General features: G+C 38.0%; 1 protein-coding gene across 1 annotated transcript in view; it reads left to right on the top strand.

Annotated features, from left to right (window-relative positions):
- The window catches only part of LOC112456778 (neural-cadherin-like), a 68,651-nt gene that overhangs the window by 42,872 nt on the left and 10,857 nt on the right, over positions 1-14,922 (top strand). The window contains exons 2-12 of the mRNA XM_025019531.1: positions 7,867-8,010; positions 9,508-9,623; positions 10,204-10,368; positions 10,501-10,638; positions 11,369-11,555; positions 11,911-12,144; positions 12,645-12,817; positions 13,222-13,371; positions 13,647-13,952; positions 14,167-14,440; positions 14,626-14,834. Coding sequence (XP_024875299.1) covers positions 7,867-8,010; positions 9,508-9,623; positions 10,204-10,368; positions 10,501-10,638; positions 11,369-11,555; positions 11,911-12,144; positions 12,645-12,817; positions 13,222-13,371; positions 13,647-13,952; positions 14,167-14,440; positions 14,626-14,834 — 2,096 coding nt within the window. The remainder of the gene's footprint in view (positions 1-7,866; positions 8,011-9,507; positions 9,624-10,203; positions 10,369-10,500; positions 10,639-11,368; positions 11,556-11,910; positions 12,145-12,644; positions 12,818-13,221; positions 13,372-13,646; positions 13,953-14,166; positions 14,441-14,625; positions 14,835-14,922) is intronic.

Here is a 14,922-nt window from a genome sequence, read left to right as displayed (position 1 = left end):
ATGCCTGTTTTGCCGCGCTTGTTTAGCCGCATGAATGACGGGATTCCTTTATGGAGGCCGCCGCGGTTCTTTTTCGCACAATTTCATTGGAGATATACAATAGAAAACTGATATAATTAACCGAGAAAAGAGAGAAAGCCTTTAAATTAAAATTTTTAAGCTTCCCGTTCGCGCAGCGTTGTTCTTTTCACAATATTATTTTAACCGCATCGGTGAATTTACCGATGCTGCGTGACGGCAATTTGTACAATAGAAGGCACAAATATAGTCAAATGGATAATTTGATACAAGAATGAGCTTAAGTTTAATTACCGGTGGAATATCTGCGTTTACAAAATTATTGTAACATCTTATTGATATATTTCTCAATCTTTGATCATAAGATGGAAAAATCCATGCAACAATACGCACACATGACCTGCAGTATTATTTTATAATACTGAATTATATAATATTATGTAACGAATTTTTGAATTTAATATCTAAATATATATAAAAACGATTCAAATAAATTTTTAAATTAGAATTAAATATCTGCAGCATATATGATGACTTGCGATTCTATATCTATACAGATATAGTGCTATATCTGGTTGTACATAGGGCAAGATTAGTCACATTAATATATCTGGCTATATATGACTGCATATATAGTTATATATAATGCTATATCTAGTTATATGTAGGGTGCACTACTCATATATCATTTTATCTGGCTTCACATAAAATTATATACATTTATATACAAGTAGATATGGTGCTATATCTGGTTGTATGTGGGACCACTGATTGCACATGTGGCCATGTATAATTAGATATGACCCCATATAAAAACATATATAATTATATATATACCAGTTATAATTATATATGATTATATCTAATCATTTTTTCCCGGGAATGTCGCAAAAATATTAGTAAAGCGTACAAAGTTATTTGGAGACAGAATGGCGTGAGAAATATGTGGTCCAAGATTATATATGTTATTCGATGACAAGAGTTCCGTTGAGAACCTCGTTCATCGGCTCGCCGCGAGATACAAAAATTCCTACGTGTCGGGCTTTCAATCCACCAAATCCTCACGGAAGGAAGGAAGCGAGATCACGGAAGATGGCTGAAATACGGCGGATTACCTCATTCCGATAGGTCGATTTTTCACCAAGACATGACGAAAGAGAGATGTCGGATGACGTTGCGGTGAATCTCGGCGAATCAATCTCTGTCTCGTTACAAACTCTCGCCCTTCATCCGACTTCATGAAGTCGTACGTTCTCCTTCGATATTTTGTCAGGATCGATCGTTCACTCGCCGTATACCTATAGTTACACGCTCGAGCAGTCGAGGAGGATTAATAACTACTGTGTATTTCGCACGTAACATTGGAAGGCTAATTAATCGCCTGTCGGCCTTTTATATGAGACGGTATAGGGATCGAGATATTATTAATAAGCTCACGGCGCAAGAGGAGAGCTATATAGCTAGAATTGTTGCCAGGTTTCTGGAATTGCGAAAGTTTTAGTAACGATGCTCTTAATTATGTCGATATCGCTAATGCTGAGGAAAATGGAATTTTATTGCAGATCGGTCGCGGCAGACGTTATTCGTATATTTTAACAATAATGCCATGAGATAGTAATAACGTTTAACGACAAATAAATTTAACGAAATAGTTAAACGTAAATAAAGCCTAGATTAAAAAAATTCTTAATTGTGTAGAATTCAACGAATGCCAATCGCAAAAGCCACTCTGACTCGAGTAAGTACAGTTCCAAAGGTTCTTTATCGAGATTTCGCAAACTTCGAATTCTGAAAATTAGCAACGAAACGCTTTACGCACCAATGTAATCAAATTCACAACTTCAACTATATTAAACTTTGCAAAAATAGCCACGTGGACTGCAATAACAGCTGTTTTCTAATTGGATAGCAGCTTCATTGATTATCCTCATTTCTAGATTAGCTCTCTCTCTCTCTCTCTCTCTCTCTCTCTCTCTCTCTCTCTCTCTCTCTCTCTCTCTGCTCTCTTTATCTTTATTACACTTTAATAAATACCACTATGTGAAAAGCCGCGTACAACTCCCGCTATTACGCAGATTGGTCATAATGCGGTTACATCAGCGACGTAAAATAGTGACATGTTCCATTACACTAACGAATGGAACAAAGTTCCGAGACGATTTTTTACAATCTGTGCCAACCACGGCGGTATGAACTTCGCGCGACGCGAGAGTTGATCATCCGGATAATTAATTTACATCGCGCGTGTGTTACCGCTATAAATTTGCGGCGAAATTCCGCGGTGGTATCTCTCAGCGACCGTATATACCGTAATTTGCGTTAATCGATTAATTGGCCAGTTTCCAATCTTATCCCCCCGTCAGCATTTCGCAGCTCATCGAGCGACAAGCTTCGATTGAGAGCTTCAAATGAGAAAGAAATTATCTCTCGTGTGCCTCGCGTAGAAAAGAAAAATAAGCCAAGAGCAGAGCAAGTTTTGGCGAACTGTTTCATTATCGAAGGGAGAAAACCGAATTAATGAGGATTAGCGCGCTAATCGACGTTGCAACCATCCTTCAGAGTTCTGATAATCGCCCGAGGGTAATTAAATTAAACATAATTAGAGTGCGGCATCAGAAGGCTATAAAAGTAGGTCTTCGGGAGGATTAACGCGCCAAGTTAAATCACTTTTGTAAACTCGGATGTTATAAGCTTGATGTCTCTACTTATCGCATCATCCATATTTCTCTCGCGGCCATTATGACTAATAAATGGATATACATATATCAACTGAAAAAAAAACCGCACAAAAGATATTCTTTTAAGTTTACTATTTTCTATATTATGTTTTACAATACTCTAGCGACTTTATTATTTTACTACTCATTTTTTAATAATATCTTTTTGTAGGTTTGATATTTAAATTTTTTTTATATGTGAGAGGTGACAAAAAAAGATTTTATTGATAAAAAAAGAACTTAAAAGATATATAATTCAATATTTCTTAATTAATTTGTTCAATTTATTGTTTCGCATAATAAAATAAAAAATAATAGTAAAACTCCCCACGGCGATAAACCTCGAAGTCCTTCTTGAAAATAAAACCGTCAACGCGTTCGCTTTGTTACACTCGTCGAATGTATAAAATGCATTACGGATCATAAAGCGATCAGAAGGCGAGAGCATAAAAATGAGTCTCTTCGAAATCCCGGAATATTAAGTTTACACAGGATATCTTAAGCCAACCGCAAGAACATTTTACGAATAGATTCCTTCAGGGATTTGATATTGATTTTCGCTGAACAAAAAACGTCGAAAGATGTAATGTTCACACTTTTTTTCTATTCATTTCCATTGCATGCACATAATATTAAATCAAATCTTTTATTTGCATCGGCTGAATACTGCATATTAAAGAAACGAGAAACGGCACTCTAAAAATATTTTTTATTAGCATTGGTATAATAATAATTTTTAATAATTTTATATAATATCCGTTAAATAAGTAATCGTTACTTCGCGGCTTTGTGGCAACTAGTTATACCGATACGTTCAATCAAGATACCCATATAATATCGTAATAAACACGATATTTGAATATTTTGCAATTACGAACTTCTGCTAATCTCTAAAATCTCAAATATAACTATGAGACATTTATATTTAATATATTAAAATAGCATGAGAGCGTGGCAAAATTTCATCGTTGATAAATACTTCGGGCTCGATTATTATCTTTAACGAAATTACGAGATTAATCAAAGTGAAATCTCCCTGAGCCGTAGCGCTGACACCGGCGCAAAGTCGACCCTTAATTTACCAGCATATAATTCCAAGCTGGCAGGTGACCCTCGAGGACCGTCTTGGCGTTAACGAACCGCTCTCGTCTGTGGGATCGAGAGTGGCGAAAAGCCTCGAGGGTGCTCGTATTTTAGGAACCAATCGAGTGTTGCCAGGGTGCGGCTAAGAAGCGAATGTTCTCTCGCCGGCGCCGTTGGGACGATGCTGCCGCACTCGGTGCAAAAGGGGAGAGAGACAGGGATGTGGGGTGGTGAGGGGTGGGGGCTTCATCGATTTCTTACCCCGTGGCCCAGTAACGCGTTTCGTGGGACCATCCGTGTACCGTCATTGGGTGTAGCTACCCCCCCCGATGAGAGAAAGAGAGAGAAAGAGAGAGAGAGAGAGGGTCTTGATGCACCGCAGGATGCAAGCTCGAGAAAATCGCCGATCGTCTCTCTTCGATCGTTCGCGTCGAGTTTTTGCGCGATGGCGACGCTTAATCCCTCTCGTTAGCACGCGGGATTTTGTCGTTTTAGCGCGACTCCGAGAGGCAAATCTTTTGCGATATTAATTGGAAAACTTTACGTCATTATATTGTCGTAAATATAGGTTTCAAATAGGCGAGCGTACTTTCTAATAACAAAATCCTAATCAATTTAATTACAATATACGTACGCGTTATTGTGCATGATGGTTATTTAATAAGATAATAACTATTATAAAACTAGAAAAAATTGATATTTATTTAACAGCCATTGTGTTACTGGCTTAAAGCGACATTTATGTTGCTTTAATGTTGCATTAAGTTTCATTAATACCTACACGTAAATAATTCAATAATTAATTCGAATGTCCATTAGCGTTAAGCTCCTCGCCGGTGATTAATTTATTAATTTGCGTGCACGTTCACAACGACATTTTACATATTTTTACCATAATACAGATTATTTCCATTATTAAAAATTAAAAGTATTTCAAACCAAAATTTTCTTATTTATGATTAAAGATCGTTATCATATTATGTGTAATGATTATAAATTTCCAGAATACAGCTTACTAATTGTAATTATTTATTTCTTGGTAAAAAATAATGTTCCTTTAAAAGAAACATATTGAATATTGGAATTCGGTATTTGATGCATGTCGGCATGTGAAACTTGGTCGTCGAACAAAACAAAAAATGAAGACAGAGCAGGTTGAGCAAAACCAGAAACTTTCCAAGAACAGTGACAGTTACATGTGTTTAATTTCAGAATGTGTATCGTCGTCGCTTTCTAAGGATGATAAATTCCCGTAACTATGGCAAAACTTATCCGCCTGCGAAAAATGCGCGATCCATCTCGATTATGGTAATCTAGTATCGCATTACCGCTCGCGGTATACGATTCGCGTTTAGTGCTAAACGCGAACGCACATCGTGCGCATCGTGTAAAGTTGATGCAATCTATTAAAAGGAAAGCTGACGTTCCCCCGTTAACAATGATGTACAACCGGGGCGGTAACATTTACGATAAGCACAATGATGAATTATTATTACGTAAATTTCGCCTATCACGATCCTCCTCGTGTATTCGCGTGTGCATCACGCGCGCATCCGGGGGGGGAGGGGGTACGTAACTTCATCCCAGTTACGTTGGAAGCTGCGAGCTTACGAATCAATCATGTCACCCGACCGCGTTATCGCGCGCGATCTTCATAAAAATGAGCCGTAGTTATTTCCCCGAAGTTATTAGCGATAGCCAATGATAAATTTCTTATTCTTTAACGGCGAGACGGTTTAATAACCGGTTGTCCAGAGTTTAATGGCAATAATCCCGTGTCGTAACAGATTTTCCAGAGTGCCGGATTGGTTCGCGTGCAGTTGTTTAATTACTCATATTGATGGCGCGCCATGGGCTGCGGCCTCCTCCGCGTCTCGCAGAGAGTTTGTTTAGATTAACGTAAGCCCCGGAATTACATTTTGCGATAATATCTAAATCGCATTGATGTAATTTGCAATAACATTTCTTGACTGCTCTCTATATTTGCGCGATTAAGCGAACTAAAATATTTATTCGGCAAACAAGAGGCTTGATCGATCACGCATTTGCACCATAATCGTTCCGTTAATTGGTTTTAAACGTATTCGTACCAATATTGAACAGTTAAATAGCCTCGCAACAAATAATAGTGAAAATTTATAATTTAAATGGATAATAATTTATTATGTTTAAATTATAAATTTATTTTATAAACAATGAACATTTTCTATTTATTACGAAACAATTGTCGGGCGATATTAATTTTCGCTGATAGCGAGAAGTCCATTACAGTCGCAATTTGAACGACGTGAAAAACAAGGTTTTTTTAATGATCGTGAATTGTAAATTAACTCCCTTTTGCGAAATAACTAGAAGCTTAATTTCAAGATTAAGAACATAATCATGGTAAGAGATCCTCTCGAATATAATTAACTCCCAATTAAATTAAACAATGGTCATGCACTCGCAATGTTAAGGTCCATACGTGCTCTCCGTTTCTAAACTACCTCGCACTTAGCGGAGTGGCGAGAAACGAGAAAGGACGGGAATGCCCGCGCTCGAATTAACTTAATCAACCGAGTATTTGCCGAGCAAAGGAAACGGCCGTGGGGGTGGATTCAAGCAGGACGGAGAAATCCTTGGCAGGATGACTCCCGGGGCAAATTGGCCGCGTGGCGCGGCGTATCGTCGGCGTTGAACGGACACGGGAATACATTTTAATGGATTTTCTCTCTTGTTAATACGCTCGGTGTACCCGCGCGCGTTTCGCTACATAACAACGTGCGATTTCACAAAATAAATACACGCTCGATTTGCGCTGCGTGCTTTTAAAACGGCTGTCGCAGCTGTGGGGGACAAGAGTGAACGACGAGGCGCGAACTCGGAACATCCGCTGGATATAAAGCCGCGGCCGGCGCTCATTGATTTAATTCGGCGATTAATTAAAACAAATTCGTCGCCGGTTATACGGGGCGTAGTCTGAACTTTTAATAACACGGCGGTGTAATTAATCGTACGTTTAAATCCCTTTATAATGGACCGCTCGCGGCGCACCGGCCGAGCCGATAAAATGACAAACATATTCCTTGTGCATCATGCCGCGGATTATGCAAAATTTATGCGGAACTGATCGATGTTTACCGTTCTCCTTACCGCCATAAAATGCGGTTAAGGGCTTAATGTACCAATCCAGGAAAAAGCTTCCCTCCGCAATTATACATTTTTCTTCTAACGGGCAACCTAGTTCCATCAATAAATGTCTACTTCTGGAATGAAGTGCCGTTATCTGAAACTACTTAACCTTTTTGCTCGCGGCGACCGGTAATTGCCCATCTTAAATTTCCGTAGTGGGGCGAAAAAATGATTAACGGTCCGGGATTCTTTATCATCCAAGTTTCCGTACTTTAGTGCAAAGTGCATTAAGACCAAGCCGCGGGAATATATACCGCGAGAAATAAAGTTAGGGTAGCGTGCCTCCATCCCTAGGAAATTCTTTTTTATACATGGTTTGGTATAATAATTTCTTTTCAATATTAGTGACACGTTCGATGAACGTGTATGTACGTTTAATCAAACGTCCAATTATTGTAATTATTTATGATATTATGTAAGATATTGCGTAAGATATTCTTGAGATACTTTGAGTGCCATATCACTCATTTTGGGTGACGCGTAAATTTCCTATCACCTATTTGTGAATGACGGTCTTATTTATTCAATTAAGAGTAATTTTAATAAATATTAAAAAAAATTAAAGAAATAATATAGATTTTATTAAGACATTAAGTATACCTAAAGAACTTATTAATTATTATTCGCGAGTTGAAAATTGTCCCGCATACAATCGCCAAACAAAAAAGAATATGTGTTTTAATATAATTTTTTCAAGTACGACTTGTTTGTATCCAACTTTTAAAATTAACAATTCAATATCTCTGATGATTGATGTAATGTTAGATAGGTATACACTTACTCCGTTTCTGTTCCCTTCTAATGCGTTTCTAACGCCCGATTTTCTATTTAAAATTGATCTAATGACTAATGATATAAATTCTTTTGAATGTTACAGTAACAAAATTCATTCGCATCGGGATAGCTGACAAGAACGATAATCCCCCATATTTCGACAAGGGCCTCTACGAGGCTGAGGTAGATGAAAATGAGGACATTCAGCACACGGTGCTCACCGTCACCGCCAAAGATCACGACGAGTGTAAGTACTGGCCTTTTTAACAATATTATCTCATTAATTATCCGTATATATCGTTTCCATTCTCTCGTATTGCAGACTATGCTGAAATTATTCATGTCCATGTATATTTTAAATATTTGTAACTATGTTATAACGACGCTCGTCATGCCCGTATGTGTATCTTGGAAATATTTGAGCAGCTAATTGCAAATATATGTAGTGTTAATTCTAACATGTGAGATAATTAAGGAGATATGGAGAGGGAAGTTTCGTACCGCGGTCTCATTTGTCTCACCGGGATGACAAGTCTAACATGATGAAATAGAAATGCTCGCGAATACAATTGCAAACGTCATTCTCAACGATGATATTTCACGCGTAAAAGGATTGCCATTTCCAAGAAAATTCAAATCATTCTATTATCTCTAACTCACAATGTACCGAAATTAATATAATTATATAGATTGTATATATACCATAGAAATGTTTGCCTCCACAGTGAGTGCATTTAAATTCGGTAGTAAAACGCGAATTGTAGTTACGCGCAATACGTTTCGAACATAAATTACATAAATAAAATCTCACCTTATTTACTCTATTTCGATATTTAATCTTTTCGAGTAATACGGATAAACAGGGCCATTATACGAATTTTCACGGCATTTTGGAAACGTTTAATTTATGGCTCAACAAATATCCACGATATACTAAAACTGATGTTTACGTTTCCATTTTATTTACGTTCACAAAATGGGCAAAAGACGTTTAAATTAGATGCATACTGTATTCCTTTTAAATTTAAATCTTAATTGCATAGCTGGCATTGTGCAAATAAATGGCATTAAAGAGATGGTGTATGGAGGAATAATACTAGTATCTTGTGATTAAAATCTGCTTGTACAAATAAATATAGCATTTCCTCCATGCGCGTGCGTCTGTAGTTGCTCAGATATTTCTGTTATTCTATTTAAAGATTAAAGCTAACTTGGATTACATATCAGAATATATTTAGGTATTATTTAAAATTGTTAATATTATTGATCAATAATTAGTCCTGCATTAAAAATAAAAAAAAATAGTACGTCTGAAAAGGCTGGGAACGAAAGAATTGTATTACTTACCAGAAAGAGATATAGTCCTAAATTTTTCAGCATCCCACCATCGCATCGTCCGAAATCGATCTGAAATAGAATTTACCGGATACCATTATTGTCAAGTATAACTTTTACTGGAGTCCCATATCTTGGAACGCGAGAATTATCGCGAACTAGATCGAAAGTATCGGAGGTGGACTTCGAATGGCGATCGATTGAAGACGGTCGCCGTCCCTCCGTGCTAACATCCCTTCCCCCTCCCTCCCCCCGCCCCCCGAAACTTTCTTACTCGATAAAACTCGCTCCGAGCGAGAAAACTTTTATCTCGGAATTCATTCGATTACAACGAAAAGCGTCACCGGGATGGAGAGAGTCGCACCTCACTTTTATTAAAAGCGCATACCCCTCCTTTCTGTGTTCGCAGCCTCGCGTATTCGATACGAGATCACGAGCGGGAACATAGGCGGTGCATTCGCCGTGAAAAACATGACCGGCGCCATTTACGTCGCGGGTGCGTTGGACTATGAGACGAGAAAGAGGGTTGGTATACTTGGTATCGCCATAAATGTCATCCGAGGGTGCCGCACGAGCGCCTTACCATAACACATTGTAGCATCTTTGTTTATTCAGAAATTATTCAACGTTTCACTCGTTAAGAAAAGATTTTATTAATTCTTTTTTTTTACTTCTGTCGTATTTCCCGGGGATAATTGAAGAATGAGGAAATAAAAATTAAACAATCAACTTAATAGCTCTTTTAAATGTGTAAATATGAATATAATAATATATGAGTTTGAATTTATTTTATGCACGCACTCTCTACTTGCATTTCACAAAAAGCTTTCAACAACAGAAGGATCAGTATAATATTATTGCAATTGATAAGGATATGATAATTGATGGAGTGACAATTGCGTTATTTGCATTAATTGATAATTAATGTAATGGCAATTGAGTTGATTACGTCAATTGGTAAATTGATACAGTGACAATTGAGTTAATTGTCCTCTTATTTCCTCCATGCATGCGAAAGCTGTATTTAAAATACTAAATATAAAGATACTAATCCGAACACTTACATGTGATATTTTACGACAAAATTCGCGTGTGCATCTTGCAGTACGAGCTTCGGCTTACTGCGTCGGACAACTTGAAGGAGAATTACACGACGGTTGTAATTCATGTGAAGGACGTAAACGACAACCCGCCCGTCTTCGAAAGACCGAATTACAGAACACAAATTACCGAGGAGGACGACAGGACTTTGCCGAAACGCGTTCTCGGGGTAATTCCTCTCTCTTGTATAATCGTTACATCGAACTTTTGCAAATTATGTGTGCCAAATGATCTGTTTGCCTCGTTTCTCGTTACATACAGCGAGCTCGCGATTAATTAGCAATTAATATTTGATTCGCAGGTAACCGCGACTGACGGGGATAAAGATAGACCGCAAAACATTGTCTACTTCCTGACTGGGCAGGGTATCGATCCCGATAATCCCGCGAACAGCAAGTTCGACATCAATCGCACGACTGGAGAGATTTTTGTTCTGAAGGTCTGTTTCTAAATTAATTAATCGATATATTTCTCGTGTAGGAATTTTATCATTGAAGGATTAAACCGACAACCTGACAATTGTCACGTACAAAAATATATATGCATTAAATCAGTAATATATTGCATTGCATCAGTAATATATATTGCATTAAAAATTACAAGTCTACATTAGATGTAACTCTTACTGAGCATCGCAACAGAAGCATCATAAATTCTCTTTGAACTTTTAATATACTAAAAATTAAAAATTAGAAAACATGATGGTGGCGTTTTCTTCGTTAACAATTACGAAATTAATGAAGATGTAAAATGAAACAGTTTCGTTAAATTTATCTTACAGAGTGGTGACAAGATAACTCTGTCTTTTAGTTAATCTGGCACAAATTTTACTTCAAAGACTTGATATAACAATAAGATTAGATTGCAACCCGGTGACTGAGGAAAGGCCGAAATTCCGTATTGATATTTAAACACCTGGGCGCAATCTAACACCGGGTCGGCGCGGAAATTAATTCTTCTATGACTACAGAATGCACGTATTTGTGCACGTGGCAGTGCAGCGACGCAATATTGCGATGGAATAATTCAAATATCGGCGTCGCCGCGGCGCGATATTGAGTTTCAAGTAAAGACCGTGTCAATACACGATGTCCTCGTCGAATCCTACGTTTCACTGGCTACTCAAAGGATCTCGCGCCTGACTCTCCTCTTTTTCTCGCCCGATATAGCCGCTGGACAGAGATCAACCGAATGGCCGGCCACAGTGGCGGTTCACCGTGTTTGCCCAGGACGAGGGTGGAGAAGGTCTCGTGGGTTACGCCGACGTCCAAGTTAACCTCAAGGACATCAATGACAACGCCCCGATATTCCCGCAGGGTGTCTACTTCGGCAACGTCACCGAGAACGGCACCGCAGGTTTGTGGGAGATATAGCCGACGGGGCAATACACGGACGCGGTTACATTCCCGTGCCATTAGAGTTACGCTGATTAGATTCCCGTCCCGCCGTTAGTTACGCTGTTACACGGAGGAGATCTACCCGTGACGGACTTGGACGATTTGCATATCTTAAAGCTTGCGATAGAGATAAAGGAAACTTTATCGATTTAACGAAAGATTGGTCATTTATCCTCGCCAATATAGATAGAGAATTTAGACAGCATTATGTTCAAAATTGGGGACATACCATAAGACGTCTTGTGTCCCGATTTTGGACATACGTGCTAATCTGGGAATTGACTTAACGGTTTTTTTACGCTCTTTTCCGTTAGGAATGGTGGTGATGACGATGACAGCTGTGGATTACGACGATCCAAATGAAGGCACGAACGCAAGACTTATCTACTCCATCGAGAAGAACGTCATCGAGGAGGAAACCGGCTCGCCCATTTTCGAAATTGAATCGGAAACTGGCGTTATCAAAACTGCCGTGTGCTGCCTGGATCGAGAACGCACCCCGGATTATTCTATACAAGTCGTCGCGATGGATGGAGGGGGGTTAAAGGGTAAAATCCTTTTAATTCCAATAATTTTTACACATCTCTTTTCAATTGTGGTCATTAATAATTATCCTAATCATATTTTCATAGCCCTCACATCTAAAATGAATGACTTTTTACTAACAGCTTTCATCCAGAATTAATTAATTTTTCTTTTTCTTTTGTGAAATATTATTTAGTAGAAAATTTAGCGGTCAAAGACATAAATGGAAATAAACGGACATTGAAAGACACTATTCCTACTTGTTTTACCATTTATATCTTACGCGTTCGCTTATTAAAATATTACCATCCGTTCTTTCTGTGCGTTTTTTTATCAGTTACATTCTGGGTGTTCATCTGTATTCAAGTACGAAAGTCGAAAGTTCGAAAGAACTACGATGTGTGCGTGAAACGGCTACAGATATTTCCGCGAGCGATATAGCAATGCCGCATATTTTAAGAGCCACCTATAGAATATTCCATAGAGAGACATCGTTGCAGCATTTCTATGCATTTCTTGGCAGGCACCGGGACGGCATCGATACGGGTCAAAGACATAAACGACATGCCACCGCAATTCACGAAGGACGAGTGGTTTACCGAAGTGGACGAGACGGAAGGGCCAGATCTGCCAGAGATGCCGATACTCACCGTAACCGTCCACGACGAAGACGAGACCAATAAATTCCAATACAAGGTAGCGTCTTATGTTCGCGACGCGAAATTTTTAATCGATTTTCGAAATATTATGTTTACAATTGTAATATAAGTTATTGTATTCTTTTGTGTTCTATTCAAGATTTACGCTGACTGTCACTTATCATTCAATTAAAAATGTTATTGTAAATGAAGAGAAACATATATATCGGTAGTTTATCGGAGTAAAATTCATAGTTACGACGCGTTGCAGTTTCACAAATAATAAAATTAAAAAGAGAAAGATTTTACAATATTAGGAATAAGAATCACAAAGTGTCTGATTGCACCTATATATTTTTTTTTAAGATTGGAATAATACGGACATTGTAAATGTCGTTGAACTTTTAAAGTCCACTTTTTCCTTGTTACTCGTTAATTTTAATAATTTACGATGTATTTCAGGTAATCGAGAACAGCGGTTACGGTGCCGATAAATTTACTATGGTACGAAACAACGATGGCACAGGATCGTTGAAAATTGTGCAATCGCTGGATTACGAGGACCAACTGCAGAGTAATGGCTTTAGGTTTAGGATACAAGTGAACGATAAGGTAAGCAAAAAGAATAAGATACACAAACTTTTAGACTTTTAGAGATAAAGAGTGAGATACGATATAAATAAAGATATTCTAATTAAACACAATAAAATTAAATCTTTTCCATTTAAATTATATATAATTTATCAAACATTAAACATGTGTTTGTCAAAAAATTAATAGTTTTGCGAGAAAAATAATTTCCTTTCTTGCCTATTTAAATTATGAAATTATTGAAAGGTAATTCGTCGTGCTTATATAACAATTTAATCGGACAATCATCTCTTCAGGGCGAGGACAATGACAATGATAAATACCACGTGGCCTATTCCTGGGTGGTCGTGAAATTGCGAGATATCAATGACAATCAGCCACAATTCGAGAAAGCCAATATCGAGACTACCGTGCCGGAGAACGCCCGCATAGGCAGCAGCCTGGAAACGTTCAAGGCCACTGATCCGGATCAAGGTGGCAAGAGCAAGGTCTCCTATTCCATCGACAGAAGTTCCGATCGAAAGAGACAGTTCTTCATCAACGAAAACGGCACCGTGTCGATACAGAGGAGCCTTGATCGCGAGGAAACTCCTCGGCACCAGGTAAATTATAAGATACTATAATATAGATTGATCGATAAAATTTGTTAAATAAACATGGTACAAATTAGAAGATTACTTGCAATGATAGAATTTGATAAATCCTGATAAAAATTTTTATGTATTATCAACACTACGACACATTAACTAAAATGACACTAAATTACAACGTAGATTAATGTAGCGTAAAAGTTATTGAAATAATAATCTGCTTTAGGTTAAAATTTTGGCGATCGACGATGGAATACCACCCAAAACCGCGACAGCTACCCTGACAGTCGTCGTACAGGATATTAATGACAATCCACCGAGATTCCTCAAGGACTATCGTCCAGTTTTACCGGAATACGCGCAAACCAAAAAGGTCGTCGAGATTCTCGCCACCGATGATGATGATCGATCTAGGAGCAACGGCCCTCCGTTTACTTTCCGGATGGATCCTAACGCGAACGATGTTATTAGAGCTAGCTTCAAAGTTGAGAGCGATAACAGTAAGTTTTGTTAATTAATAAATTTATCACAGTACAACAAAATTATTCTTTGAGAGAAGACAATCCGCAAAATTTTTTCGCAATATCATAATTTGTCTTAATTAATAATAAAAATCTAGTTGCATAAATATATAAATGCATTGCAGAGTACAGTTTTTCACTCTCGTGCTCTTATTATTTTTCAGAGGGAGCCAATGGAGACGGAATGGCCGTGGTGTCATCCTTGCGATCGTTCGACAGGGAACAACAAAAGGAGTTCTTGATTCCTATCGTCATCAAGGATTCCGGGAACCCTTCAATGTCTGGGACCAGTACCTTGACGGTTATCATAGGGGACGTTAACGATAATAAGATGCAGCCTGGCTCCAAGGAAATCTTTGTATATAACTACGCAGTACGTATTAGCGTTACATTAAATAACGCTAAGATAAGTTGCATTACATTATATCTCAATTTTTATGCGAATAATGCAAGCCTTTTGA

Source organism: Temnothorax curvispinosus, unplaced genomic scaffold (genome assembly GCF_003070985.1).
Source record: "Temnothorax curvispinosus isolate PA1 unplaced genomic scaffold, ASM307098v1 QBEX01007141.1, whole genome shotgun sequence".
NCBI classification, from domain to species: Eukaryota; Metazoa; Arthropoda; class Insecta; order Hymenoptera; family Formicidae; genus Temnothorax; species Temnothorax curvispinosus.
This window is presented reverse-complemented; position numbering and strand designations above follow the sequence as displayed.